We start from the raw sequence: 23,373 nt of genomic DNA, 5'->3' as shown, positions 1-23,373 counted from the left end.
GAGATATGGTCAATTTCCATAGATATTGACATCATCAGTTAAAAGATATAGTGAGGTAAGCATCATTGGTTGTAACCTTTGGTCCGACAGAGAAGGTCCACACAACACACTGCTCCATTGCTGCGGCAATCTCAATGAAAAGTAGTGTCTTCACCACTAAATCTTAAAAAACCATTTGAGTTTTTGTGATTTGACTTTGGAAAGAATACTATAATCCTTATGTTCATTATTCTGCTTAACTTTTAATAGAACTATACATATCGATCTAAAGGGCTTTACGTTAAGGCTGTAAGAATTTCTTGCAGCTCAGTCGACGAATGTATTAAGACTCTTGTAACTTTTGATTAGGCCTCTCTAGTGATTCCGTTTTTGCGTTAGTCCTCGGAGAAGCTGTAGGCGGTCTCTTCTTTGAGGTTTTAAGGACTTGCTTCGTGAAGATTTTGCTCGTGGCAACGACGATGAGGATTCCAGTTCTTTGGAGCTGAGGCAATTTCGCAAATGTCTGAGCTTCGCGGCTCGGAATCGGTGTTTCTTCTTTGGGCCCCTGCTTGTTGTTTCACTTTGTGTTCTTGTCGCGCTCTTTTCTTGTATTCGTAGATCTCTTAGTCGTAGTTTTTGGTCTTTCTGATTTCTTTGTTTTCTCTGTATTCTCTATCGCAACTTGAATATGGTATAAATACTTAACATTGTTACCAAAAAAAAAAAAAAACTTTTAATTCAACCTCAACAAGATGGACCGATTCGATTTGATAGACATATGTATCGGTTTCTCTAGGAAATTAAATATAAAGGAAACACAAATGGAAATGCAAAACAGAGCTTTTACAAGCTGTATTAAGTTTGTAAGAGATCATTAGAGATTTTTAGGTATGTTTGAATTAGTTTATGAAGCATTTAAGTGAAACTTGTTACAATTTCATGTAACTCTACAATAGTATCAACGTCATGTTATATCTATACCACATTCACGCCAAGTTTTAGCTATCTGATAAAAAACTTGTCATGTGTTGTGGAAGCAGCGCTAAGCGTATTCACATAGGTGAAGCGCCTAAAATGTTGCGAAATAAAGGAAAACGAAAACAAAACCAAAACTAGTTTTGTGGAAATTTCTTTTTCTTTTGTAATATCTACTATATGCAGTTGGGACATGCACATTGCATGACAAGACAGTCAGATTGAGAGAGAGAAGCAAAACATAAACGCCATTGCCGTTCTGCAACTACATTCTTGTTTACGTTTTATATAAATAACATCTCTTCAACGTTCAAGACTTGTTTCTTAATCTGACAGCTCTCATAGGTCCAGAAATTCAGTCCTTTTGGTGTCTCACATGCGCTTATAGAGAGAGGTATGTTCATGATTCTAAAGCATTGATCTTAAGAGTCAAGTTTGTTAAAATTATCAACTCTTATTAAATTGAATCTGACCTTTGAGTTTCTTGATGTATATTAGCTTTAGTCCATATCGTTCTTGATTCGGAAATATCTCCTGCAAATGTCATTTTATCATATAAAACAGATTTGATTATATTAGAAAAAGAAAAATTTGTATGCATATATGTAACTATGAAATGTAGAGTGTTTACTTTAAGTTGGAGTTTCTACCATCCTCATGATCAATTATTGATGTTCTGTCTTGATTTAGCACTAAAGAGGCGCATAAGAGATGAGGGCAAAAGCTGCTTCAGGGAAAGCCATAATAGTGCTGTGTCTAGCCAGCTTTCTTGCAGGCTCACTGTTCATGAGTCGAACTTTGAGTCGCTCTTACATACTTGAAGAAGAGGATCACCATCTCACAAAGCATTTGTCCAAACATTTAGAGATTCAAAAGGACTGCGATGAACATAAACGCGTAATTACCCTTTTCTACTTGATTAATCACCTGCTCATGTTCATATATATATACACTAACCACAAGTGTTGATCTTTGTTGATTCAGAAATTGATAGAAAGCAAATCCAGAGACATATTAGGAGAAGTATCGAAAACACACCAAGCAGTAAAGTACTAAAATCATATCCTTTCTTGTGTTTTAACATAATTGAGACAGAGGAGGTAACACAAAAAAGTGTTTATATTATTAGATCATTGGAGAGAACAATGTCAACATTGGAGATGGAGTTAGAAGCAGCGCGTATCAGCGACAGAAGCAGCGATTTCTGGAGCGAACGGTCGGCGAAAAACCAGAGTCGTCTGCAGAAAGTGTTTGCAGTAATAGGCATCAACACAGCATTCAGTAGTAAGAAAAGACGAGACTCGGTGAGACAAACATGGATGCCAACAGGCGAAAAGCTAAAGAAAATCGAAAAAGAGAAAGGGATTGTTGTAAGGTTGTGAAGTAAGCCACAAGTATCCTCAATTCACTACATGAAAAATCACAATAACCAAAAACTCAGTCATATAAAACAGAGAAAGTTTGGATTTTTATTTGACAGGTTTGTGATAGGACACAGTGCAACACCAGGAGGAGTATTAGACAAAGCCATAGATGAAGAAGATTCAGAGCATAAAGATTTCTTGAGACTAAAACACATTGAAGGATATCACCAACTCTCAACCAAGACAAGACTCTACTTCTCAACAGCAACTGCAATGTATGACGCAGAGTTCTACGTGAAAGTGGATGATGATGTTCATGTCAATTTGGGAATGCTTGTTACAACACTTGCGAGATATCAATCAAGACCAAGGATTTACATTGGTTGCATGAAGTCTGGTCCTGTTCTTTCACAAAAGTAAGCATCTTTATAACAAATTTTTGAATCCTTTGGATAAAAATCTGAATTAAAGTAAGGATTTTTGGAAATGTATAGGGGAGTGAAGTATCATGAGCCAGAGTTTTGGAAATTTGGAGAAGAGGGTAACAAGTACTTTAGGCATGCGACTGGACAGATTTACGCAATCTCTAAGGACTTAGCTGCATATATCTCCACTAACCAGTAAGAACTTTCAAATTCATGATGTTATACAACATAAGTAAGTAAAAGTTTTCTCATTTTGAGGTTTGATACGGTGGACATGTCCGCAGGGGAATACTACACCGGTACGCGAACGAGGATGTGTCGTTAGGAGCATGGATGTTAGGGTTAGAAGTGGAGCATGTGGACGAGAGGTCAATGTGTTGTGGAACTCCACCGGATTGTCAATGGAAGGCACAAGCCGGGAACGTGTGCGCTGCGTCGTTCGATTGGTCTTGCAGCGGGATTTGTAAGTCTGTTGATCGGATGAGCCGTGTACATCGAGCTTGTGCTGAAGGAGACACTCCTCTAGCTAATTTTCGCTTCTTCGTCTGAGCTTGTTTTAGTACTACTACTTTGCTTAGTTTGATAGTATGTCGTGGAATGAATAAGGAAGGCCATAGTAATAAAGTTTTTGATATGATCTTGGAAAATTTGGTTATGAGAGTGTCTTTTGGAACCTTGGTTGTTAAGTTATTATGGGTTTTTGTTTTTGGTCAAATTTGCAATTAAGAGTCATGGATTTATGTTTATTTTAGCTAGAAAGGAGATAATTTTAAATGGTAATCCTGGAATTATGGGATAATTGTGACGATTTAGGAAAACTAAAGCTATAAAGTAAAATAATAATTCTATTGATTATGCTTAATCCAATTCCAAGCTGAACTAATCGAATATTTTATTCACTAATCTAACAGGTAAAATAAATAATTTATGTTGTAATTTCTTAACTAAAAAATATAAAGAAATCTTGTATTTTAACTGGGGCAGTGATGTGTTTTTATTTGTTTTGGACTTTTGCTAATAAATCATTGGCTTATAATTTAATTAAAACAAAAATATAATAATTGGATTCGAGAGATTTTATTGGGGTAGAATTTCGACAAAAGAAGGTGTCACAATCGGAATTGGATAGGACTTAATTAGCTAACTTTATTAACTTATTGAAATAAAAGAATTCGAACAAAATAAGGAAACAAATAAAAACAAAAAAGGCGTGGAGAAAAAGAAATCGAAACCGCCTCGAATTTGGAATCTGTAGGACCCACTCTCTCCCGAAATTGGTGAGTAAAAAAAAGAAAACCAATTAAAATAAAAAGCATCTCCCTTCTTTCCCCATCAGAATCGGTCAAGTCAAGCTTTTAGTCAATACCCCCAAAACCCTAAAATCCTCCCCAAAACTTTTGAGAGGGAAAATCTCTCCGCCAAAAACACTCTCTAAAAACCTCTTCACCTTCTCTCTCTCCTCTGTATCTATCTATCTCCAATCTCTCTGCTTCTCTAACTCTTCTTCTACTTTTAATTTAAGTGTCGGAAAAAACCCTTGTTACAGTCATGGCGGTGATGAACGGTGGTCGTGCAACGAAGCGAGCGAGGCGTAGCAACAGAATCTCAGCCGATCTCTACGATTTCTCTACTTTCCCGGCGGAGGAGATCAACGGCAACTCGACAACCTTGCCGCCGTTCCGCGACGGAGTGAGAACCTTCCTCGCGACCCACGCGCGTGTCACTTTCCCTCCTTCGACGCTCTTCTCGAGTCTCATGACGTGGCAGATTATGCTCAGACCTGGAGATTCGACGGACGGTTCAGATCTCTCTTCTAAACTCGTCTCTCTCGACGTTGTGGAGGAGGATGTGACTAGATCCTCTAGATCTGTTTACTGTGACCACTGCCGAGTCGTTGGTGAGTCTTTGTCCTTCTAGATTCCTCTTTAAATTTCAAAAAGTTTGAAACTTTATCTCTTTTCGAAAATAAAGTTTGAATTTTTTTACCTGTTAACATGGTGCATGCATAGACTGAGTTTAATCTGTTGTTTTTGAAGGTTGGAGTAGTCATCCAGTGTGTAGAAAGAGGTACCACTTCATCATAAGGTCAGGAGGGGACACTAAGGCTTGCACGAGGTGTGGTAATACTCAGAATTTATCTGAAGGTAGCAATTGCAAGTGGTGCAGCTTGGCTTTAGACATTGAAGACTGGGTTTACTCTCAGCTTGAAGACAACACTCACCTCCTTCATGGTGTTATCCACTCGAATGGCTATGCTCATCTCTTGTCTCTTAATGGAAGAGAAGGTGGCTCTGGTTTTTTGACTGGTCGTGCCATTATGGACTTCTGGGACAGGCTCTGTTCCTCCCTTGCTGTTCGGAAGGCTAGTGTGATGGATGTGTCAAGGAAGTATGGGATGGATTACCGGTTGCTTCATGGGATCACTAGAGGGTGTTCGTGGTACAGTGAGTGGGGTTATGGATTCAAATCTGGGAGCTATGCACTAACAAGAGAAGCTTACCAGAGTGCGGTGGATACTTTATCTGGGATACCTCTCTCTGAGTTTTTGTTCCAAGGGAGGAAACCAAGAACTCAGCTCCACTCCATTATTGGCTTCTACCAATCACTCTCATGTTCAGAGCTTGTGACTGTGAAAGACCTCTTCTCATTTCTGCTACAGCTGATTCGTGAGAACCGTTCAAAACCTACATCTAAGTCGTCTGTACTGTGTGCTTGGTCTAAGAGTGATGTAGAACGTGTACAGCAAGCTATGGTTAAGATACTGAAAGCTGCAGGACGTCCACGAGCCAACTGGGTTACGAGGTGGGCTCTCAAGAGGTCTATTTGCAAAACAGCCTCTCCACAACTGATTGATTACTGTCTCAAGCATTTTGGAGGGGTTTTGGTGGATGATGGATCTCTGGTAGTCTGCTCCCGATGCAATCCTAGTTCAAACGACTTTGAGTACAGGTAAACTTTCCAGTGAAGTTTCTTCTTATTCTGATTTGGGTTCGTTGGTTTCCAGTGTGCATAATAATCTTAACCTTTGCATATGAACTTCAGGCTTGAATCTGTTGACAATGTGCACCGCTTATCTAATCAAGACGTAAATAATGCATCAGTGGAGCATGTCAAACGGGACTTAATATATTTGTATGAAACTTTATTGCACCCACAAACCATGGCTGAGTTTAGGTATCGGGCTACAAGAGATAAAATGATTGATGCAGCCACAAAAATACTGGACTGTAAGCATTTTATAAAAGATTACCTGTCTCGCACAGCGAATCCCTTTGCAATCAGCCTCTGGTGCCATGTAGAGCTTTCGGATGAGTCGAAAGAATGCCCAGCCCCTCCACCTGAACTGTTGGTTTTGCCATTGAACGCTACTGTTTCTGACCTGAAAATCGAAGCTGCTAAGGCTTTTCAGGAAGTGTATGCAATGTTCAAGAGGTTTGAAGTTGAGGAGCTCCTAGGTTACGGTTCTATAGATGACTTTATTACCCTGAAATTTCTAGTTGGCACAAATGGGGTCATAAGGATTAAAGGGAGATGCTCAAAACACGGGCTCCTTCGATACCGCATGGAGAGAGGGGTGGATAATTGGAAAGTTGATTGCAAGTGTGGCACAAAGGATGATGATGGTGAGAGGATGTTGGCCTGTGATGGGTGTGGTGTGTGGCACCACACTAGATGTGCTGGGATCAATAACTCTGATGCCCTACCTTCCAAGTTCCATTGTTTCAGATGCATTGAATTGTACAGCAAGAGACCAAAGCAATCTGATAACGAGCGTGGATCTAGTCAAGTGCCCAAAGCTGGCTTTATTTGTAGAGGTGAGTCAGCTGCAATGGGCAGTGGATCTAATTTATCCGTAACACTTAGTGTAGGCTGACTGTATTTATGATCTTTCTGTATATAGGTTCTTATCTAGGCACAAAACTGCAAGTGGCTTAAGATTCCTACCCGTGATTGTAACACATGACCACTTCAAGATTTCAATCCTAAGCTTAAAGAGTTATGTTAACATGGGATTAAAGCATTAATGAAAGCCAAATGTTTTGAGATGCTTTGCATTACCTTTACTTTTTCTACTTGCTGCATATTTGCTCCTCATTCATAAGCCTCACCAAAGTAGAACTGTGTCCAAAATCTTTGTTTAGCACCTTCCTTGTACATAGTCGGCAATCTCTTAGCATCTTCCACATTCAGAATCAGGTCACTGGCGTCTGCCTACATATATGGGTAGTCCAGATCTGTTATGAGCAATCAAGAAAAGACTCCCCGAGCTTAAAAAACATAAATCATACAAGAGAAACCAACTATAAGATTATTAACTTTTCACAAACCAAAATATCATAACTATTAAGCAAATTATATGAATAATCTCATTGGTTGATGAACAGGATTCTACCTTCTTACTCAGCGCTGCACACCTTCTTAAATGACTTGTCCGAGACAAGGTTTATCCTCATAGACAATTTTGTCCTTCCTTGGAGGAACTTGAGATGAGAAAGCAAGGTGCACAGGATTTGCCTGCAATTGCAGATCAAGTAAAGTTATAACTACATAGTAAGTATTTCCGTAATAACTACAGAGAAATAGCATATGGTGTTTATAAATACACTGCTTTTCCAAGGATAAAAAAGGTTCTATTAATAAAAGCAAGCTTCAGACATCAAATGGAAACTTGACTAGAAACAATTTACACCACGAAAGAATTGAAATATTGTATGTAGACCTTTTATAGATTGAAGAGGGCACAAAATGACATATAGTTGAGAAAGTTGAAATTGAGCAGACCTTACCTTGATGGTAGCATATATGAAGAGAGGCAAGAACTAATCTGCTCCTGCCAGAATTATGGCATTTGACTTTGATGTATCAAGCATCAGATTGCTAATGAGTGTGCAACAGCTTGATATGCAAAGCAGCTTGTCGCGAGGGGATTTGAAAGAGTTGATTTTCGGTAGTTCATTCTGCAAGCTACAAGAAAAGCGATGTTAGGCGACCACTTAAGAAAGGAGCACCATATATATCTTGCACTTGAATCAACTTCCCACGCTCTTTGTTCAACACCAACAAAACCGAAAACAACACAAAGTATTAGGCTATTAGCTAGCACATACCAACAATTAACCATCATCATGAAACACCAAAGGTATATCCAAATGCCTCAGGCGTCAAGGCAGGTTCTAAGCAGTTGCATCTTGTCGACGATCTGCTGGGCGTCTCCACATCATCGGTAGAAGGTGGGATTGAAATCCCTGAATAATAGTTCTTTCCTGACTTACTTCTTCAAACCCTACAATGAGCAGAAACTAGATATCACAAACCACATCACCATAAAAAAGTTGCTGATGATGACCAAATAAGAGTATATATATGTGATGGCAACAAAGGATAATCAAACTAACCTCCAGGGCTGTTTCCATGGTGACAAAGAATTTCTGAAGCTTATTGCTGCAAGTATCATGATCCATTGTTGAGAACGAAAACGATGCTAAGGAATCTGCGATTCATCAAATCAATTGGTTTTATCAGCACAATTACCCAAACACACAAAGCCATACAAGAACTTGTAAACTTCACCGGAACAAAACAAAAATATAAATCCGAATCATACCAAAACATTCGCTTTGAAGAATTTAACAATTCGAATGTCAAATTCAACTAAGTGATCGGTTTCATACCTCAAGATGAATCGAACAAAGATCGACTGAAGCATCACAACTTCATCCTTCCGAGAAAATCATCGAATTCAACAGATTGATTTCGGCGCGTCTTCATAAGAATTGAAAACCCTAACCCTCGAAGACCATAATTCTATCGACGGCGAGATTGAATTGATGTAAAAAGAATAATTCAACGGATTCAAAAGAATCTTCATTAGGAGCTCTAGTATCTTTCTCCAATGGTTTTGACACTAGAAGCAGCCATGTGAAAGCAAAAGAGAAGAAGAAGAAGAAAAAAAATCGTGAAGAAGAAGAAGAAGAAAAAAAATCGTGAAGAAGAAGAAGAAGAAGCAAAAGCATCGTCGCTGCAACAAGAAGACATTTGTTCAGGGAAAGAGTTTGACGAAGTTAAAGCACCGTTAATTGTTAGGTTTTTAGTTTCACAAGTACGAAAGACTTAATGGGCCGTATCTAGGCCCAATACAAATTAGATCTGATTACTTCAAAAAAAAAAATCATTAATTCGTCTCTGAGTGAAGAAGAAAAGGGTTTAGGGTTCAAAGAAAAATGGAGGAGAATCGTCGGAATTCGTTTGCCGGTATGGAAGTTCCAGTTGCCGGCGGCGGAAATGTCGTTAAATGGATCGAGATATCTGTGCCTTCACCATCTGTTTCTTCTTCTAGTATCGGTGCTAATTCAAGTGAGGACAATGAGTGTGTTCAGCTTCCTTCGTATGAAGACTATGCTTCTAGCTCTGTAATTGGAGAACCTCCGATCTCTTTCGTTTGGAGAATCAACAAGACGAGTCCTAATGCTCTCGAGCTTCTTCAGCTCTCTGCTAAATCGGGATTCCCAATAACTGGGCTGCGTTTCCTTTTTGCTCAGACGCTTTCTCCTTTTGCTTTTGTATACGCCGATAAGGTTCGATTTCACGGTCTTCTCCATTTTTGATTCTGTAGTTTTTATTGCTTTGTTTTGTTGTGTGTGTTGAACTTGAAAGATATGGAATTGAATGTGGCAGGGTAGTGATAGTGGTCGTCTTGTCTACTTTCTTTACGCTCTCACGCCGTCTGGTGTTGTCTACGTTCTGAAACTATTGAATACGTCAGCCTATAAGTCTGGCTCAGTTTTCCCGGTTGATCATCTGATTCACTTGGATGTTCGACCTTACTTGAACGAGACTCGTGCTACTAGTGTTGCTGCATTGCCTGGTTTCATTTTTCTCGGGAGGTCTGATGGTTGTGTCTCTTGCTTCCAACCTGTTGTGTATTTTCAGAAATCATCAGGTAGATTACTCTGTACTAGCTTAGTATTTCAATTTTGATGTTTCTTCCATTCTCTTATTATTGTTGTTTTGTTTCTGATCAGGATTCCACCAGGAGCTGCGTGATGATACTGGGTTTGGTCGTCTATGGGGATTCGTAAGGCACGTCTTGAAGTACATTTATTAGAAAATAATGTTATCATGCTGCTTTACTTTATATACTTAAAAGAAAGAAACTATGCTAATGTAATGCTATCTTTTGCTATATGTCATATTATTTTTCCCTGTCGTGAGGCTCATCTAAATAACCTCTTATGACTTGCAATGCAGGGGGACAGTGGTTGCAGCCGTACAAGATTTATTTATATCAGAAGTTCATGGAAGAAATTATATATGTGTGCTTCATGCTGATGGGGCATTACGTGTTTGGGATATTTTGACTTATAGCAGGGTTTTATGTCAGAGTATAGCTGCTAAGAACCTTGAGGGTAATATCTGCTCGTTCTACCGGTGACCATTAGTTGACGTTATTTTACCTTTGTTTGACTTTTGTCATGCTTTTTACACTAGGGGTTATGTGTGTGAGGTTATGGTTGGGCAAAGCTGATTATGATTCTGGAATCATTCCATTAGCCGTCTTGTATAGAAAGAGTATGGTAAGCGTTTTACAACTATTGGGTTGACTTGAGCGGGACATAGATAGTTATTTTCTATTGCATTCTATCTCTGATAACCTTTTCCCAATATTTGAAGGATGACAGCATGGACGTGATCACTGTATATGGCCTGTACTTTAGTTCTGGGGAGGGGATAGCTTTGTCTCTAGATTCTGGATTACAGAATATTCCACTGAAAGAGGTGCATTTTTTGCGCTCAAAATTGTGACACATACTATTTTCTTTTTCTTTTACTCATAATTATGTTAAATTTGCAACTCACTTGTTTTTCCTTTGCTCTCAACTTTGTTGAATTTGCATATCCTGACTTTGGCAGGGGGAATTGCGGGATGTCAGATTTACGTCCGACAAGATCTGGACTCTAAAGGCCGATGAATTGACATCTCACATGTTGTTCCAGAAATCTAGCACCATGTAAGTTCGATAATACTTTTTTTTCTTCTGAATTGGTTGAGATACTTTGTACTCCGTGTAATATTTGCATTATACGTGATGTATTAAGATTTTTAAGAGGTTCTGATTATATTTGTGGGTGTCTTGTTTTCTCTGGTCCGCTGTAGCTTTGAATCTTTACTATTTGGAAACATTAATCTAAAATATAGTAGGTGAATTTCTGCGTTATAATTTCCTTGTGATGGAGTCTTATTGAAAAATGCAAAACTCTAGGTGAAGCCCTTCCTAGATGTTGCTTTATTGAGATGGGTTTGTAAAACAGTTAGTAGGTTAAGCTAAAATTTGGTGGTTTCTAAACTGCGGAGGGAATGTGCTGCTCTAGTGTATCTTCATCATAGTTGTTGTGCTATTGACTACTACAGATATTCTATTGTTCACTAATTTGGTTGTTGTTTCGTAATGGTGGATAATGCTCTATTTTGTATTGTTTTCCATGACCTAGGGAAGCACAGTCTTACACTTTGCAGGAAGACTACATTTCTGAACAGCTATTTCTGAGTTCTAGGAGCTCTTCACAGGATCTTCTTTTGACAACTCATTCACTGTTTTCATCCGCAAAGGTTTTCATTTTGTTGAACAAAACGTTCTATATAATATTTTATTTTTTGCGTCAATTCTAACCTATGTTGCACTTTGCAGGATCAAATTATGGGATTCATTTCGTCGATCTTCTTACGCAGGCTTCTTTGTCCTGGAATTTTTCATAATGTTGCCTTGCGTCTAACTTTACTAGACCACAACAAACACTGGACTGATTCTGAGTTTCAGTCTTTAAGTCTTGATGAGCTTACAAGCGAGATTCTTTTACTGGTTGAGCATGAGGTTTGGTTTTTGTTAAGTTGTTAAATTCTAGAGGCCCTTGTAGATACAATGTATATGATGCATTCTACTGTTAGTTAGCATGAACTCTGGGTCATAAAAGCTGAAATATGTCTTTTCTTATGTCAGGTTACGGCTGAAACTTCTATTTCAGTTTTTCATTGGTGGAAAAACTTTTGTACATGCTATCTCCATCATTGGTGCAAGAATAATGAACCTCGCACGTTGCTGGTTCAGTCAGATGTTATTGGTTTAGTTAGAAACAATTCTGTATCATTGTTTTTTAGATTGGAGAACGCTGAGCACAGCCTTGGAGGTATGTAAAGATTCTTGATTATTATCTAGCACAAAAATTTCCTTGTTTATTTCCTATCGCTTAAGACTTAATACTGTGTTGCTGTTTGATAGGTTCTTCCTCCGAACACAGCAATCTGACAAACTTAGGCTTGGGCGTGTCTCACAATGAACATGAAATTCTGGCAGAGGTACTAAGATGTACTTCGAAGATCAGTAAACAGTGGGGTGGTGCTCCTTATGCCATGTATTATGAATCAATTACTGGAAAGCCAGTTATCTCATCTGATGAAATTGTTCCTCGGTTAGTTAACATCCTTGAGTCGGGATATTCTACGACCATAGGTCAGCGTACTTGGTCAGATCTTGGTGCTGATAGAGCATGGGAAAAAGAGCTAGAAGCTCATAAAAATCTTAGAACATTCTCCATTGACATGCTATTGTCTCTCTCTGCTCTATGTCAAAGGGCTGGATCTTGGGAAAAAGTTTTTACTATCATGGAGCACTATTTGCAGTATTTGGTCCCTAAGAAGTCTATGCAAGAAAATGATGGTGAGGCATTATCTGATATCTGTAGTTCTATCCTCGTCCAAGCAACTTCTCAGTTTGTAAAGCTGATGTTTGAGTCAGCATTTGACATCTTCCTACTGGTCAGCTATCTGCTTAACATTGCTGGACAGGTCAGTTCCCACTGGGTCTTAATATTGTCTAGATGTATCCCTTTGTATCCCTTAATTGGAATCAGTGTAGTTTATATTTTGATACTAATGTAACAAATTATATTTTTTTTTATTATTTATATATTCTAAACTCAGTCATTCATTTTTTTTTTCTTTGGCTTATCTTTCCGCAGGTTAATATGTCACAGCAAGACATGTGCAAGCTACGGCTTGAGTTACTTCCGATGATCCAAGATATTGTCTCAGAGTGGCTCATTATCCTTTTCTTTGTTACCACTCCAGCTGAGTCAACTTCTATGGAAGATTTCAGCTTGAAACTTTCATCTCTACAGATTGGTAGGTTGTTGTCCTTGGAAAATATTCCCCAACGCTCATACCTCATTGCAAATATTTCTGATTGGAAAAAATCATTTCTTCATTGCAGATAGCAGCATTGACAAAAGATCATGGAACGCAATGCTTGGGAAATGTGGTTTCTCATTGGCGTTTATTCTTCTCTTTAGTGACCGAAGTTGCATTGTGGACGGCCGCTTTAACTTGAGATATCTTCCGAGTTCACAAATCATTACAAGTTTGGTGCAAAACTTTATCAGCTGGATTCGTTATAGTAAAACAGGAGAGGAGTCTTCTTCACTGCTAAGACGCTCCACTGAGCTTAGTCTTAGGTTGATTAGGAATGGACAATCTGATGCTGTTGAGGTAAAAATTGTCTCGGTTTCTTTTACGGAGTTTTTCCAACAAAAAGTTATATTCTGCTAACTGCTAGTTGAACTTAATTGCTGATTTCTCCGTTTTGATTTTTTTCTTAATAACCTTCTCAAGCGAATCCTTGTGGTTGTGGAGGCAAGTTTACGTGGGGAGAAAACATTTGGATGTTCTCAAGATACTAGTGGGGATTGGTGTCTTCTTCAACATCTCCGTGGTTGTTGCCTTCTTGATCAAGTACAACGTGGGGCATGCGGCATATTAAGAGAGAGGAAGATTATTGATGCCATCCGCTGTTTCTTCAGGTGCTTATTATTTGGAGTTTTTCACTGATAATTGTAAATCCCCATTGTATGTCATGTATAAATTTTATATTGTGCCAAGACATGTGGGTTTTTCTCTAAACATATAGAAGAAAAGCTTGCTATTTTCTGCATTTGTTGTTCAATGTCTCTGATTAATTTATTTTCTAATATTATCCCTTCAAGAATATTTGTCTTCGTTTTTCCTAACATACATCTCATGTATCTACCCTGTCATGGTTCCCAATGTAGAGCTTCATCAGGTGAAGGATCTTGGAAGGCTTTACACAGCTTGTCTAAAGAAGCAGGATTTTCACCTGCCACAACGGGTGAGCTCCTCAATTGTTCTTCCCTGGTTACTCGGCAGTTCGCATATTATTTCGAAAACCAGGCTTTATGTCTTGCAAATTTATTTTTCCCCCTTTGACCCTCTGTTTGGTTGTAGCAGGTCCCAGTATTTCAGATGGTTCTATGTCTTGTGCGACATGGAAACTTCAGTACTACGAATGGGCTATGCAAATTTTTGAACGGTACAATATAAGTGAAGGAGCTTGTCAGTTTGCCTATGCAGCCCTTGAGCAAGTAGATGAGGCCTATGATTTCATAGAGAGGACTGAGGAATTCGATCTAACTAAAGCAGCCACCGACACTAGAGGACGACTGTGGGCAAATGTTTTCAAGTTCACCTTAGATCTGAATCTCTTGAACGACGCGTACTGTGCTATAATTTCAAACCCTGATGAGGAGATTAAGCGCATCTGTTTGAGGCGCTTCATAATAGTTCTATTTGAATGTGGCAAAACAAAGGTAAAGGTCAAGAATGCTTTTCTTCTCATATTTTAGTTTTTCCTTATATGCTTTTGGCGAATGGGGACCAATACCCCAAAAAGCCTTTTACTCTATATTGTCTGGTGCCACAAGAACATTTCAAAGATCATTATCACCATAAACCGTATATTTGAGTGCAATTTCGCTTTGTTTTTAGGTGTATGCTTGTCTGCAGCTAAAAATGATTTTGCTATTGTGGTTACTGTCTTAAATGCTGAGGACAAAGATTTTGTACTACCATGACTTTAAAAAGCAAATTACCATGAATAATTCTCTTTTGATTTCAGATCCTCAGTGATGGACATCTACCTTTCATCGGTCTAACAGAGAAGATCACCCAAGAGCTTTTCTGGAAGGTATTTTGTGGAAAGCTGAGTCGGTTTGTTTCTGCCCTTGGTATATTTCTACTATTGTTTCTTACATTCTCTACGATTTGTAGGCTGGACGTTCTGAAATAATGATGAAGCCAAATCCATACAAGCTGCTTTATGCGTATGAGATGAGACGACACAATTGGCGAATGGCGGCAAGTTACATGTATCAGTTTTCTGCCCGTTTGAGAAGCGAGGCAGCATGCAAGGATTACAAACACATGTCCCTAGTTTTGCAAGAGAGGCTTAATGGACTTTCTGCTGCTATTAATGCATTAGCCCTTGTTCATCCTGGGTATGCTTGGATTGATCCAGTACCAGAAGAATCCTCACGTTATCCGGTTAAAAAGGCTAGAAGAGCAGAAGAAGAACAGTGTTAGTCCTCACGACTACATATTGTACTTGTTTTTTCTTACCGATATTGAAATTTTACGTTATTGTACTAACTACAATCTCTACATCCTGAAGCATCATTCTGTTTTATTGTTGAACTATCACATGAATAACGACATTTTGAAACACCTTTCCTGCAGTAAGGAGTAATGACAAAGGGGAGCAGAGTTGCATTGATATCGAGAAACTCCAAAATGAGTTTGTTTTTACTACTGCTGAATATATGCTTTCTCTGAAAAATTTCGGGTGGACATATTCAGGTACATTGTCTCCTATTTCCTCCATGGTCTGTTTTGATTTTACAGTATACGGGCTGTTGGAACTATGAATAATCGGTGCTTTAGAACTAGTTAAAAGGCTTCTGCAATTGTAGTTTACAGAAAATTGCCGAGTATGTTCACCCCAAATTTGATGTGAGGAAATTAAAGAGCTTGATCTATTGTCACTGTTTGAAGGATTAAATATTGACAGTCTCCCTGTTTTATGAGATAGCTTTTGTGTATCATTGATTTAGCTACTGGATGGACCTGTCCTCCTTGACAGACTACTTAGTTGGCATGACTGTGTTATATGCAATTTACCTAAGGCATAATTAAATTTCAGAAGGGTATCAGATACCCTGCTGATTGTTTTAAGGCATCTCATGACTCATACAATCATTTCTATATATATGAATTGCTTTCTTCACTACAGGACTCGAAAAGCCACCATCGGATTTGGTTGACCTTCTTGTCCAGGCAAACTTGTATGACATGGCATTCACTGTTGTTTTAAAATTTTGGAGTGGCTCCGCTTTGAAAAGGTAAATTTCTTTTAGGTAACTATTTTCTGAAGTCATATTCCTCGAGAATTACGTAGGTTTAAGAATTATTGTTTTTTTCTCAGGGAGCTGGAGAAGATATTTGAGAATATGGCAATTAAATGTTGCCCTGCTAAAGGAGCGCTGTGGACATCGTGAGTAACTGTTCCTTAGTTGCTTGGTATTTCATTGATTACTTGTTGACTTGCCTGACATAGCTTTATTTATCTTACAGAAATGATCTCAGGCCTAATCTTATGTTAACATCTAACGATGAAGAAGTTACTCATTCGCCTGATAGAAGCCCTGCTGTTCAGGGCTCTAAGTTGGCTGGTGACTGGGAAATTCTTGAGGTTTACCTGGTTAGTAACTTCCGAATACTTGATTGGAAATTTAGTTTTTGTTTTCAATTGGTAGCTAGTTTTTTACTACTCTGGATTTTGGGAGCATTGAAAAGTGTTGGAATGTCTTCGTGAGCAGTTTTGATCCAGAAATATGTCCTTACTTGGTGTGATTTTAAATGGTTATAAATTATGATGTACCAAGAATGCATCCTGAGTTATAGTCATATCTTTTTATTAATAGTATTTTGCTCACTGAAACCAGAGCAGCATCCCCTCATTTTTCACTATTCTTGTAAACGAGGACTGCTTGCATTGTCACTATCCTTTACTAGGAGTGTAATTGGTTAGCTCAAGTGTGCCTGAAAATTTGTAATTGATGCTTAGGCTCTAGGGAGTTCAGAGATCTTCCTTTACTGGGAGTGTAATTGTAACCTAAGTTGAGGATATGTGCTATGTTGCTTGAGGGCTTGACCCAGGTTTTTCATTATTTGTTCCTTGAAATAATTTGTGTATTGGATATGGATAAATGCAGAAGAGGTACATAGACATACACGCTAGACTACCGGTTTCTGTTGCTTCAACCCTTCTTCAAGCAGATTCTTGTATCGAATTGCCTCTCTGGCTGGTTCAAATGTTCAAGGTAATATTTTGGATAGATGTTATGATAGTCTTACTGGATCATTTTTTAGTATGCAATATATAGTTCAATTCATTTAGGTAGCTTTGAACTCTTGGCATGAAACTTTGAATTTTGTTTTGCTGCATCCTGGATCTAAATAATTAACATGCGTGAACAATGTTGCATTAGTAAGCCCTTCGATTCACTATTAATATATCTGAGATGCAGATTCTAGAGTAGATTTATGTGTTGTTGTTGTTGATGTATATAATGTTAGTTCATTACAGTGTCAGAGATGTTTGGCACAGCATGTCTGCTTAGTGTTGAAGAGATTGTATCTAATATCTCAATGGAATTATTGTTGTTCACATGTTCCTTTTCATTTACACGATGGAAAGAAGCAATGATTTGTAAGGCTGTTCTCTTCTGGTTTCATTCAAGTCTTCTCTTGATCAGTTTCTTGTGCCTTGGCCAGGACGGTCAGAAGGAAAAAGCTTTGGGAATGGCTGGGAAAGAAGCAAGTCCTGCTTCCTTGTTTCAGTTATATGTTGATTATGGGCGTCTGACAGAGGCCACTAATTTGCTACTGGAGTACATGGAAGCATTTGCATCATCGGTGAGTTTTCTCCATATTAGGATTTGTAGGTTCGCAAGGGTTTTACAGCTTCTCATGGTCGAATTGAATATAATATAACAAAACATAGAGAAGGTTTAAGTTGCAAGATTCTCTCACAAAACAGTAAAACAAAAAAGGTTGCAGATTATACCATTAAGAAACATTGGACTAAGCATATGAGTTTGCATTTACATTGACATGTTGTTGTTAACAAGAGACTGATGAATTCATATGTTAGGACTGAATAAGCTTGGTTTCTCTCTTGTTAAAAACAGAAACCAGCAGAGGTATTGAAGAGGAAAAAGGTATCAGGAGTTTGGTTTCCGTACACAACAGTAGAAAGACTATGGTGGGAGCTAGAGAAAACGATGAACTCAGGACGGATGTTGGAGCAATGCCAGAAGCTGAAGGAACAACTCCATCAGGCGTTACTGAATCACTTAAAGCTGGTATGGTACATAATGGCGCTAATCAGTGGAAATGCAAATTTTGTGTTTGGATCAGTGTAAGAAGTGAAATTCATGTTTGGTTTGTCTTTGTTTCAGCTAAAGGTGGACTCAAATGATGCTGTGTCGTCTGCTACAGGTTAAAGAAAGTCTTGTTTGATCCGTGTGAATATTATAATCTGTATGAAAAATCGTATCAGGCTTTTTGCTTTCGTTGTCAACACAAATCCTTGTTATAACTCGAAAAAATTGAAAGCCAAATTCTCTTAACCAAATCCAACCGGTTATTTGATATTTTAAATATTGGATTAGACCAAACCAAATATACTCGTCGATACCAAACCAAATTGAGCTAGAAAATTCGTAATTATTATTGTGGCAAATAAAATTGAATTCAAAACTAAAATCAAAATGTCAAGTGAGGCAATTTGTTAAAACAAGTGAGAGAGTAAGAGCAGCAACAATGGAGAAATTGAAATCGCTGATTCCTGAAGATCTTCTTCAAACGGTGAAATCCAGCAGTGTCGATGATCTTCTCACCTCTACTTCTTCTCTTCTCCGTTTGCTTCTGGGTCTTCCTCAATTTCACCAAGTTCGTACAATTTACCCAAAACCTACTCTTCTTCTCTGTGTTCCTATCTTTCAATCGGAGTTGTTCTCATAGCTCTCCTTTATCTCGGTCTAACTGTTTCAGGCGGTGAGTGAGTTAGCGGATCCTGAATTGGGTTGCTGTGGGAAGAACGAGGAGACCTCTCTGGACTTGAAACGTAGAGGAAATCTCTGTTTTCGCAGCCGAGATTTTGTCGATGCTTTGCGTTTCTACTCTAAGGCTTTACGTGTTGCTCCTCCAGACGCTATTGATGGAGATAAGAGCTTACTTGCTTCTCTGTTTCTGAATAGAGCTAATGTCCTTCATGTATTTAACCTTTCCTTTTACCCAGTTTCATCATTGAATCAATTTCTAAGCTTTTTTCACTTTGTAGCTTCTCATGTATGTTCTGTATCTTGTCTTAGAATCTTGGACTTCTCAAAGAGAGCTTGCGGGACTGCCATCGTGCTCTTCGGATTGATCCTTGTTATGCAAAGGTCTTATGCTTACCCAATTGGAATCCTTAAGAGGTTTTCAGCTATCAATTCTGCCATGTCACTCCAGTATTCATTAATCTTTGTGTCAGGCGTGGTATAGGAGAGGGAAACTTAATACTCTTCTTCGAAACTATAAAGATGCATTTCGTGACATGGAAGTTTCTATGTCTCTTGAGTCATCATTGCTGGGGAAGAAGCAGCTACAAAATGAACTTAAGGCTATTCCTGACTACCAGAATAAGCAATCATCAGAACATGATGAATATCATTCAAGCAGTTATGCTGACGTGGGTGAGATTTTCCACCCAATATTATTGTCTCCAGGATAATATTTAGGCTTTGAAGTCTTCATGCTGTTTTTTAGAGAGGATTGTTAACATGCCTCTATGAATGGTCTGTAGATCAATTGCCGAGTGTGCAAATGGAAGTAAAGCTGCGTTGTGTGTCAACAAAAGAGAAAGGAAGGGGTATGGTATCAGACTGTGATATTGAAGAAGCTTCTGTGATACATGTAGAACAACCTTTTAGTGTGGTATGAGTTTTGATACAATGGGTTTTTAACATTGAAGTGGAAGCTAGTCAATTCTAGATATTTTCGTCTGTTACTGAACATGTTTCAATGCTGATGCAACTTCTTACAGGTCATATCAAAAAGTTGTCGGGAAACACATTGTCATTTTTGCCTGAATGGGTTGCCTGCTGATACTGTTCCGTGTCCATCATGCTCTATACCAGTGTATTGCTCAGAGTCCTGCCAAATTCAATCAGTTGGAATGTTATCTACAAATGAGATGGAAAAGCATCTCATTTTTCAGAATCTGCCTGATGATATTGTTGAGCATATAAAAGGCGTTACATCAGCTGATATATGTTATTCTGAAACTGATTGCATTCAAGAACACCAGCATGAGTGTCGGGGAGCCAATTGGCCTGCTGTACTGCCATCTGATGCTGTTTTAGCTGGTCGAGTTATAATGAAGTTAATAAATCATGGGAAAGCAGATACAGATCTTTCTAACCTTCAGGAGATATTAGTATGTCCTTTTACAGTAAAAAATTTTCATCATTTGCAACAGTCACATGAAATCTAATATGGAGTGACTACCCTATGTCTTCTCAACAGGAACTTTCCCATAGCTACTCTAAGATGAATTCAGAGAGCAAGTTGGAGCTGCATCTACTTTCCATAGTATTGATTTGGTGCCTTAGTAAATCTAGCTGTCCTAATCTTTCGGTCTGTGAAGCTTCTGTGTCACAGGTTGTCCTCTACATCTCCCTCCCTGGCCCAGCCAATAGCTCATTGAAGTCAACTTTGCTCTTTAGAAATTGTGCATGCTCTGACATATAAACTTCAATAGATGCTGACGACTTTGGCTAACAAGTTATACTTCATCTTATAAAAGATCAAGGATATCTTGCTTACCATCTTTTGGCATTGGAAATCTAGTTTACCACCTATCGTCGAGATATAAAGTTAATTTCAAATTAATTTTTGATTTTTTTGAGTAAATCTGGCCTCATTGCCAAAAACGTTTACCACTGCAACAATATGCATATGGTTCATTTGATGAGTTCCCGTTATCATAAATTTAGGGAAGTATAGCTGTCGGCATGATTCATATGCAACACGATGTTTTGACATTGTTATTTCTTTTTCTAAATTTTCTTGTTGAGGTGTTGACCACTGTCTGGATTTTTCTTCTCTGTGTAGACTATCATACTGCTGTCACAAATCAAGGTGAACTCTATAGCAGTTGTCCGTATGAAATCCAGCGACGATTCTTTCAAGTGCATCCCATCTGGAAACGTCTCAGCAAAAGAGCCGATTCAGAGTTTAGAGCAGGTTTGTCTAGGCAGAGGTACTTCTTATTAGTGTGTTATTTATACCTCTTCTTACTTAAAGAACTCATTTAGAGCTATGTATCACCACTTACAAAGATGCAATCTAGAGTCAAAGAAATGATATCTGTAATCTGATTATTTATGTTTCTGTTATATTTTGAGCTGCTCTTCTATAAAATTTTGTGAGCGTCCACCAGTGGAGAGCATGACATACATTGGTCCTTTCTCAATATTTCCTTTTTTCTTACTTCTATTATTGTTGTTTTATCCACAGATAAGAGTTGGTCAGGCTCTCTATAAAACTGGAAGTTTGTTCAATCATTCATGCAAGCCAAACATCCATTTGTATTTCCTTTCACGTGGACTTGTTATGCGAACAACAGAGTTTGTTCCCATGGGTTGTCCCCTTGAGCTGTCATATGGTCCTGAGGTATTCTTGGGATCCTCTTCTCTATTTGTTACTTCTGTTCTGTATGATGTATCTTCTGAGTGCTTTGAAGTTCATACCTTTTAAATATCAATATGCATTACAATTAACAGGTCGGAAAATGGGACTGCAAAAATCGCATTAGATTTCTTGAAGAGGAGTACTTTTTCCATTGTCGGTGCTGTGGCTGTACTCAAATTAACATATCTGACCTAGTCATCAATGGGTATTGCTGTGTTAATACAAACTGTACTGGTGTAGTTTTAGATAGTAATGTGGCCACATGTGAGTCCGAGAAGTTAAATCATTTTTCTACTGCTCCAAGAAACCTGGATCAGCAAGTTCAGGTAATCTGATATATTTTTAAACTGATTCATCAGGGTTTAGCTTCTGTGCAGTTCATTATAAGAAAATTACCTGGTGATAATGAAGATGCTCATAGTCATTCTTAAACAAATTTAGGCAGTTCTAATATCTTACTAAACTTATTTTCCGCTGTTCAATTCCTTTTGGAATGGGGCGATGATATGGTATTATGTCCATTTAACTTGCTGTTATCTATTTAAGGACTTAGGCAGTGTTTCTTACCGGCAATGTCACTTATATAGTTTAGTTTGGGGTTTAACTGCGTTATTTCACAGGTGAGGGAGGTGTATGCTGATGTTGAGGAAGTGGCTTCAAGTTTGCTAAGTAAACCGAGAGGTTTCCTTCATATAGAACCTGAGGTATGTTTGAAATGTGGCTCCCATTGTGACATAGAAAATTCTCATGCAGAGGTGAACAAAGCTTGGAATCACATGAGAAGGTACCTAGTGTTTCCTTGAAGCTTCAAGTTAACAGTTAATGTGAAGTTTCTCTTTAACATTTGGATCACTGGAAACTGTCAGGGTGGAAGAGTTGATGAATACAGGACGGGCCAATTATTCTGTATTATCAGATTGTTTAAGGTCCATCGCCGTGCTTAGAACTTTCCTGCACATGTATAACAAAGACATTGCTGACGTGAGTCAAGTTTTCTCTTAGTGATAAAGATCTTAGAGCCTTGTTACTTTATATTCGCATATGGTGATTATGGCATGTCCTCTCCACCCTCCTTCAGAGAAAAAGACATGTCTCACGTTCCAAGATTTTGTTTCTTCAGGCAGAGGATAAGGTTGCTCAGGCGTGCTATTTAGCTGGAGAACTGGTAGATGCAAGAAAGCATTGTGAAGCGTCCATTAAGGTAAAAGCCCTAAATATACTGATACTGCTTGGATTTAGACTACAAAGTGATTCATTGATTGACAAAGATGAGAACAGCGGTTGTGTAATATACAAAAACTACTTGAGCAAACCGATATCTGGGAGACCAAATTTCTCAAACAACCTTTTAAATTTTGTTTGTTTTACATTATCCCAACTGGGAGAAGTGAGATATATTTTGGGTTTGGTGGCAGATTCTGAAGAAGTTGTATGAGGATGAACATGTAGTGATTGGAAATGAAATGGTGAAGCTTGCGTCGATTCAGCTTGCATTAGGTGATTCAAGTGGAGCTTGGGACACAACAAAGAGATTGTCTAAGATATTCTCAAAGTATTACGGGTCACATGCTGAGACTCTCTTCTCTGATCTCCCGTGTCTTAAGCAAGAAGCTGTCAAAGCTGTGAATTTGTCAACTTCTTAACCCAAAAAGTTTGTGTTGTAATAGCTTTGTTAATACAAAAATATTAGGCCGGTTTAGTTTTTCGTTTTCCTTGCCAGAAACGATGTCGTTTTCTTTGACTTAGGGTTTTAACTAGTTTTTTGGACTTCTAAGGGGGTGTTATTGGTTTGTGATTTAAATAGAGTTTTAATGACTTTAATTGTTGTGTAGAATCTGTTGTTATTCAATCAAGATTTTGTTAAACTCTCTTAAAGTTTGGTGTTATTAGTTTGTGATTTGTAAAAAGTCATTTAAAATCTTAATGAATATTGTGTTATTGGATTAAGAGTTTTATAAAGTCATTAAAAGTTTTGTGTTATTCAACTAAA

General features: G+C 38.2%; 4 protein-coding genes and 1 pseudogene across 6 annotated transcripts; 4 read left to right on the top strand and 1 right to left on the bottom strand.

Annotated features, from left to right (window-relative positions):
* The first annotated feature begins 1,244 nt into the window (after window positions 1-1,244).
* On the top strand, window positions 1,245-3,489 carry LOC9329830 (probable beta-1,3-galactosyltransferase 8). The gene is made up of 7 exons (XM_002893723.2): window positions 1,245-1,348; window positions 1,645-1,851; window positions 1,939-2,003; window positions 2,084-2,329; window positions 2,435-2,734; window positions 2,813-2,938; window positions 3,028-3,489. Exons 2-7 carry the CDS (start codon window positions 1,666-1,668, stop codon window positions 3,290-3,292), a joined length of 1,188 nt encoding a protein of 395 aa, XP_002893769.1. The 5' UTR covers window positions 1,245-1,348; window positions 1,645-1,665; the 3' UTR covers window positions 3,293-3,489.
* A 581-nt stretch (window positions 3,490-4,070) lies between these two features.
* LOC9327105 (PHD finger protein At1g33420) lies at window positions 4,071-6,791 on the top strand. Its single transcript, XM_002893722.2, has 3 exons — window positions 4,071-4,640; window positions 4,780-5,692; window positions 5,786-6,791. The coding sequence occupies exons 1-3, from the start codon at window positions 4,292-4,294 to the stop codon at window positions 6,615-6,617; spliced, it is 2,094 nt and encodes a 697-aa protein (XP_002893768.1). The 5' UTR covers window positions 4,071-4,291; the 3' UTR covers window positions 6,618-6,791.
* LOC9329829 lies at window positions 5,727-8,780 on the bottom strand (annotated as a pseudogene).
* Window positions 8,781-8,914: 134 nt separating this feature from the next.
* Window positions 8,915-18,308, top strand: LOC9329828 (nuclear pore complex protein NUP160). Its single transcript, XM_021014281.1, has 26 exons — window positions 8,915-9,318; window positions 9,419-9,683; window positions 9,766-9,823; window positions 9,992-10,149; window positions 10,232-10,317; window positions 10,415-10,519; window positions 10,655-10,752; window positions 11,234-11,351; window positions 11,431-11,613; window positions 11,740-11,926; window positions 12,019-12,584; window positions 12,758-12,920; window positions 13,009-13,283; window positions 13,407-13,594; window positions 13,844-13,920; window positions 14,040-14,398; window positions 14,707-14,775; window positions 14,859-15,165; window positions 15,324-15,443; window positions 15,877-15,985; window positions 16,069-16,137; window positions 16,218-16,344; window positions 16,859-16,966; window positions 17,421-17,561; window positions 17,837-18,010; window positions 18,107-18,308. The coding sequence occupies exons 1-26, from the start codon at window positions 8,965-8,967 to the stop codon at window positions 18,149-18,151; spliced, it is 4,509 nt and encodes a 1,502-aa protein (XP_020869940.1). The 5' UTR covers window positions 8,915-8,964; the 3' UTR covers window positions 18,152-18,308.
* A 112-nt stretch (window positions 18,309-18,420) lies between these two features.
* LOC110225320 (SET and MYND domain-containing protein 4) lies at window positions 18,421-23,254 on the top strand. 3 transcript variants are annotated; one of them, XM_021014755.1, is made up of 15 exons: window positions 18,421-18,599; window positions 18,702-18,923; window positions 19,022-19,093; window positions 19,183-19,384; window positions 19,495-19,625; window positions 19,735-20,127; window positions 20,217-20,351; window positions 20,805-20,936; window positions 21,210-21,365; window positions 21,476-21,536; window positions 21,624-21,709; window positions 22,004-22,167; window positions 22,250-22,364; window positions 22,504-22,584; window positions 22,799-23,254. In XM_021014755.1, the coding sequence occupies exons 1-15, from the start codon at window positions 18,471-18,473 to the stop codon at window positions 23,024-23,026; spliced, it is 2,307 nt and encodes a 768-aa protein (XP_020870414.1). In that variant the 5' UTR covers window positions 18,421-18,470; the 3' UTR covers window positions 23,027-23,254. The 3 variants fall into 3 exon arrangements, with proteins under 3 accessions (XP_020870414.1, XP_020870413.1, XP_020870415.1); XM_021014754.1 differs by having other exon boundaries at window positions 21,476-21,709; XM_021014756.1 differs by lacking the exon at window positions 18,421-18,599 and having other exon boundaries at window positions 18,832-18,923; window positions 19,194-19,384; window positions 21,476-21,709.
* Window positions 23,255-23,373: the final 119 nt, after the last annotated feature.

The sequence above is a fragment of the Arabidopsis lyrata genome, assembly GCF_000004255.2.
Source record: "Arabidopsis lyrata subsp. lyrata unplaced genomic scaffold ARALYscaffold_1, whole genome shotgun sequence".
NCBI classification, from domain to species: Eukaryota; Viridiplantae; Streptophyta; class Magnoliopsida; order Brassicales; family Brassicaceae; genus Arabidopsis; species Arabidopsis lyrata.
This window is presented reverse-complemented; position numbering and strand designations above follow the sequence as displayed.